The sequence below is a fragment of the Sander lucioperca genome, chromosome 19, assembly GCF_008315115.2.
Source record: "Sander lucioperca isolate FBNREF2018 chromosome 19, SLUC_FBN_1.2, whole genome shotgun sequence".
Lineage (NCBI taxonomy): Eukaryota > Metazoa > Chordata > Actinopteri > Perciformes > Percidae > Sander > Sander lucioperca.
In genome coordinates, this window is record NC_050191.1 from 18,303,117 (window position 1) to 18,309,437 (window position 6,321).

Genomic DNA, 6,321 nt, shown 5'->3' on the forward strand with positions numbered 1-6,321 from the left:
GATGGACAAATAGCACACACCATTTTCTCCCATTTGTGTATGAACACTTGTAGTGGAGTCCTTATTTCTTTTATTGTTTTAATTCTGATTAAAACAATAAAAGTTATAATAATAATAATAATAATTCTGATTATAATAATTAAATAAATGGTATGTATAGATAAGTAGAAATGTGTTTCATCTGCTACTGCACAATAGCTTTAAGTGTATCAGTTATTACCAATACCTCATACTTCATAATTCTTTTGTTGTGGTATGTTGTCTGTGGGCACATTAAGTAGCAACTGCGTTAATATAAAAATTGAACTTTATTTTAAATTATTTTCTTTCACAAACCTAAATCAGCATACAGTTATAGTTACATTATTATTTTCATCGTAGAGGTTATGATTATATATTATTAAGTACTTGAGAAGAAGTATAAACGCCTTTTTACTTCATTATACACCATTTTGTTAATTTGCATAAGAAATGTCCAACTAAAACCTCATTCAATTACAACTACTGAGGTAAGACTCCCAAGCTAATGAGAGCGAGAACATAGAATACAAACATTTAAATGGAAAGCGTCGATAATAGCATTACAGTTAGCATTTATGCGAAACATCAAAGGACTTAAATTAGTTTCTAAAGAGCATCTGTACATGCCGCAGTGGCAACAGTAACTGGTGACATTTACAAGTGGACAACAAGTCTTTACGATTGTTCTTCTGTTTAGAAACGTCATGACAACTGGAGGTGGCATACTGTAGTATTTGTATCTGCATCCCTGAGGTGTCCATCTCCCTTTCTTCGTATTCCTCCAATTGCTCTTTGTTTTTTCCTCGGCTCCAGACAATCATATTGCTCCGTAATCAGTTCAGGTTTTAATCATGGTGGGATCATGTTGCTAACAGATGCTAATACGGGATTTAAAAAATTACAGATGAGAGCATAGAAAGCTTTCCCTTACTGGCACCCAAGTGCAACATTATCCCAAATTTCTTCACCTATTTTAACCCCTGTAGTGTCTCTGATCAGCCACAAGTGTAACGGGTGCTGTGACCAAGCTTATGAGATGCCATAGTTGTTGTAGTAGGCCGCTGTTGCGTCCGCTAGCACAGAAATGAGGCTGGTTTCTGTGGTGCTGGTGGGACAGGCAGTGGCAGAAGCAGTGGCGGCCGACGCCACCTGGATGTGTCCTGTAACGGTCATACTGCTGCCCTGCTCAGGATGGAACCCGGTCCCAGTGGAGTTCAGGTACTGGTCAAACTCATCGCGGTCCACCTCACCCAGAAGCTCTGCCTGGCTCAGCTGGTCTAGTGTCTCCAGGTGACCCTGTGTCTCTGGTGGGGGGGACAGCTGACCCAGTTGGCCCTGGTGGAGCCCATGGTGAATCTGGTGGAAAGATGAGGTACTGTAGTAAGACAGCGGAGGACCATGGATCAGTCCACCGCCACCAGTTTGGGACATGTGAGAGATGTGACCTATGTGTGCACCCCCACAGTGGATTTGGGTCTGAGTGTAGTCAGTGTGGTAAGGGGGTGGGCTGCCCATGTGTGTCTGATTCTGGTGGTGCTCATCTGGGCAGGAGGAAGAGCAGGAGGAGCTACCAGATGTTGAATAATAAGAGGGGGGTACATGCTCGTGGTCCATGGCATCTAATGGGGACATCTCAGGGGGAGTGGGCAGGCCGTAGGGGTAGGTGTCAAAGCTGCTGTTGGAACCGGCTGGGTCTCTGAAGCTTCTGACGCTGGGCAGAGCAGGGCTGGGGCTGGAGAACCCACTTCTGATACCATTAGGGCTGCCCTCGTCTTTGTTGAGGGGGTGACAGAGGACTCGCTGTTCGGGCAGGGCGTTCTGATCAGGGGTCAGCCCGCTCAGGAGGAAGCCAGGGTCCACTCGTTTGCAGATGCGTTTCAGCTGTTTCTTGCGGCGAGGCCGATACTTATAGTTGGGGTAGTCCTGCATGTGCTGCACCCGAAGCCTTTCTGCTTCCTCGACATAGGGCCTCTTATCAGGGGGAGTTAGGGCCTTCCATGACTTTCCTGCAAGAAGGAAAGACAGATTTTTATTTTTTATTTTAACTATAAATCATAGGCTTTAACAAATTAGTTTGCAATTTATTTCATGTTTAAAAGTGTTAAAACTATACAATATTAAAATGATTGAATGTATTTTCTCACACACTAAAAATTTGTACAACTTGTAAAATATCCATATGCTTTCAATCAGTTTTAGAGTTTTAGGCATATACTTCTTTATTGGATAATTAAGATATTGAATTAATGTGAATAATGGTAATAATGATAATAATGGGAATACAACATGTTTTCCAAAATTAAACAAAGATTAAATAAATAGCACTACGAAAAAGACTTCACAGGAATAATAAAATAAGTCTTTCTTTACTTTAAAACAACTCATTATGGCATTTACTTATCAGGTGCGAGGTATCTTTTTTTTTAAATTAAAGAAAAACATCTACGGTATATTAAAACTTTCACTAGCTTCCTTTCAAGTTTGTATTTGTATTTCCTTCAAGTAAAGCATATCCTATTTTAAGATAAACACAAGGGCCAATTGTATCTTTATTTATTAAAGCATATTTTGCATGATGTTTCTGGAACTGACTTTAAGATGATTTCGGTGTCCGAGTGCCAGATTTTGAGCTTAACATTAAGCACTAATCCAAGTAGCCTAAATGCAACGCAAAATCATACATTCTGTCCATGGTCTTCACGAATTTTACGGTTTAACAGAGACATAAACTTTTAAATTCAGGGGATTTTGGCGACGAGCTTCATAGACTATTACTAAAATGGCTGTGGAAATACGTGAGTAATTTACTTGGTCTAATTTATGACCAATTGCGATTAAACACATTGATTTGTTGTCTTTTCTTTAATACCTTCAGCCGTTTATTTAGAATTTAATTTACTTATCATTTTGGTGTTGGAAACAACCTAAAACTTTAGTAAAACAGCCGAGGCCTGGGGGAATTATAAGTGTGTGTGTGTGTGTGTGTGTGTGGACGGTTAAAACGTAGCACTAACAACAATAATAATAAAATATAGGCTATTAAAAACATTAAATGAATAAAACTTTAAATAACTTAATCTCACCCAACATTTTGCTGAGCTCGGCATTGTGCAGGTCTGGATTTTGAACGGCCAGCCGTTTGCGCTCATCTTTGGCCCACACCATGAACGCGTTCATGGGCCGTCTGATCCGCGGCTCCGGCGCCTTGTCCACGGGGGTCCTGTGCGGGCCATGTCCGTCGGGCACGTCCCCGTCTCCTGGAGGACACTCGAAGGACTCTGGCCATGACGAGTACGCGCTGATGAGGGCGGCCATCTGCGCGCTCTCTCCTCTCCAAACTTAAGATGCGCTTCTCACTGTCACTGACAAGTTGCGTTTTCTGTGGAGGTACACTCGAGGCTGATTAAAAAGCTACAGAAACTGCTCTTTCTTTATCTTCTTCTTCTTTTTTTTAAATAAACCCCGCGGTGTTCACACTGACTAGATTACTAGAGCTACAGGCTACAGATGTCAGTGCTGCTTTTAGGAGAAAGCACAGATATGCTCAGGCAGCGGCTCCTCCTTGTGAGTTATGATTCAGTCTTTCCTGGTGGATGGGGGAGCGCTTTATATTTGAGGAGCAGGTTCCAGGAGAAGCCCCGGAGGACTCTCGGCTCCTCCTCGATTGCAAGTTGAGCCCCGTGAAAGGAAAGAGAGAGAGAGCGCAACATTTCAACACTACTAACTACTTAAACTGGCCTCACAACAAAACAACCCTTTCCACTGACAGATAACGAACAAACTAAACTCACACTGGTTCTAAAAGTCATTGTGCAGGTTATGATTATTTGTTTTTAACAGTTGTTTTGTCAAATGGAACCAAAGTTTGTCAAACTGGGGGGAGGGAGGGGGGGGGTTGATAACCATTTCTAATTTTAAATGTAATAAATTGTAATGGTGCTGTGACTAGCCAACAAGGAAACACTGACCTGACAAACTCATCTAACCTGTTCGGCAGTATACTCTGCATACTGCACTGAAGTGGCGTTTTTAGATTTCCACTGAACTCCTAAGTGTGCCAGGGTGTCATGGGTCCTTGCAAATCAAAGCACTACTATTTTTTTTAAAGAAAAAGAAAAAAACTTTTTTCCTATGTTTTTATAATCAGCTGCATTTGACAGAAATGTTCTATTTGTCACAGACTTCCTGTTAAACATCTAAATGCAGATGCCAATATTAAAATTACATTCCCTCAGTGGAGAAAAAAAGGTCCTCTTTTTTTATAAACTTTGGGTGAAAATCAATGTGGAGCCTCTGAGCACATCTGTGGGTGACAGAAGAGATAAAGCCACTGAACACACACTACAAACAAATCAGTTTCCTTCTGTGGCCAAAGGCGGGTGCATATCAAATCCAGGAGTTCCTGTTGACAGGATACTCTTGGGCTGCAGCCATGGAGTAGCTCACACACAAAGGCCCAAACACAACACACACACACACACACACACACACACACACACACAAACCCACCTCAAATACAGCTATTGATCACAGGTCACAGTATCTTAGTTTGTAATACTGTATTTATGGAGAAGGGATAAACTCACTACAGATAGCCTGTGGTTTTAACTTTTCTTTAACTTCCGTCCTATAGAGTTAATCCACAGGCAACATGTATCTTAAGTTCAGTCGTGCCTCTTCTACCATCAATCCAATTAAAGTGTCAGCCCCCCCCAGGAACAGGATATGGCACCTGAAGCCACAGATAGTGCATAGAGATGTGAGTGCATAGAGCAGGCACATTAGTGATATATAGGGCCGTGCTGTTCTGACATGGGCCACATTGATGTGAAGTCAGTGTGCCAGTAAGTCATAACAAGTGTTAGCTGATGGAGGCAAAAAAGTGAGTGAGAGTGCATGTACAGTACAGTCAGACAGTAATGTGAAAGGGGGTTTCACATCATAATTGCAATTTGGACTTAGGCACATGAAACTCTTGAATTAGGAGTTTCTGAAATTACTAATAGCTCTATGTGGTGTGGGTGAGAGCTGTATCAGCCTGCTGTTGTTCACCCTGTCAGTGTAAAAGACATGTGGCTACTGAAGATTTGAGGAAGGGGCTTGTAATATATGTGTGACAACATAAGCAAGTACACATTCAAATCAGTTGAAAGAGTTTATGAATGAATTCCAGTGTTAAGCATTATTTGGCTATAGTCACTTCTAATATCTCTCTCTGTCAAACATAACCTGCTGTTATACATTCCAATGTATAATTTGAATATCATTTTCAAAATAAAAGTGACCATATTATGCTAAACCAGATCTTGTTTTCCACTTAAGAAATATCAGTAAACTGAGATCTGTAGTTTTGACTGCTGAACTTGAGAGGCTTATACATGCTGTCAACCTATCTCACAATGACTTTTCTCCTCACTTTGTACAGTTGTGTTCAGAATAATAGCAGTGTGTTTAAAAAAAGTGAATAATGCTCAAAATCCTTAGAATAGCTTTTATTCCATAATATCACTGCATTGGGAACACTGCACATTCAATTCCAAATCAAAACATGGCCAAAATTGATCACATTTGTGTTAAACCTTTACAGAAAGTGAAGAAAAAGGAATATTAGGCTGCATTTTTCTTTACAAACTCAAACATTTACTGTATAAACTGAAAAATGTCTCAAGGGTTTGCTTTACTTTGAATCACTGCACTAATATTTAGTTGCATAACCATTATTTCTGAGAACTGCTTCACATCTGTGTTGCATGGAGTCGACCAACTTCTGGTACCTGTGAACAGGTATTCCAGCCCAGGGCGATTGAACTATATTCCACAATTCCTCTGCATTACTGGGTTTTGCCTAAGAAACAGCATTTTTGATGGCACCCCACAAGGTTTCTATGGGATTGAGGTCTGGGGATTGGGCTGGCCACTCCATAACATCAGTCCTGTTCATCTGGAACCAAGACTTTGCTCGCTTACTGGTGTGTTTTGGGTCATTGTCTTGTTGAAAGACCCATGTCAAAGGCATTTCCTCTTCAGCATAAGGCAACATGACCTCTTCAAGTATTTTGATGTATTGAAACTGATCCATGATCCCTGGTATGCGATAAATAGGCCCAACACCACATTTTGAGAAACATCCCCATAACATGATTTTTGCACCACCATGCTTTACTGTCTTCACAGTGTACTGTGGCTGAATTCAGTGCATGGGGGTCGTCAGACAAACTGTCTGCGGCCCCTAGACCCAAAAAGAACAATTTTAGTTAGTTTAATCAGTCCACATAATGTTGCCCCATTTCTCCTTTGGCC

At 41.0% G+C, this 6,321-nt stretch overlaps 1 protein-coding gene across 1 annotated transcript; it reads right to left on the reverse strand.

The window, feature by feature from the left end:
- Window positions 1-289: 289 nt before the first annotated feature.
- On the reverse strand, window positions 290-3,663 carry sox7 (SRY-box transcription factor 7). Its single transcript, XM_031322418.2, has 2 exons — window positions 3,105-3,663; window positions 290-2,027 (listed from the first exon to the last, which is right to left on the reverse strand). The coding sequence occupies exons 1-2, from the start codon at window positions 3,334-3,336 to the stop codon at window positions 1,051-1,053; spliced, it is 1,209 nt and encodes a 402-aa protein (XP_031178278.1). The 5' UTR covers window positions 3,337-3,663; the 3' UTR covers window positions 290-1,050.
- Between the last annotated feature and the right edge of the window lie 2,658 nt (window positions 3,664-6,321).

Bases quoted from the DNA above. Each gene is read 5' to 3' on its own strand.
- sox7 (XM_031322418.2), bottom strand. From the start codon at position 3,336: ATGGCCGCCCTCATCAGCGCGTACTCGTCATGGCCAGAGTCCTTCGAG. The intron at 2,028-3,104 runs GTGAGATTAAGT...TCCTTCTTGCAG, and splicing joins CGAGCTCAGCAAAATGTTGG to GAAAGTCATGGAAGGCCCTA.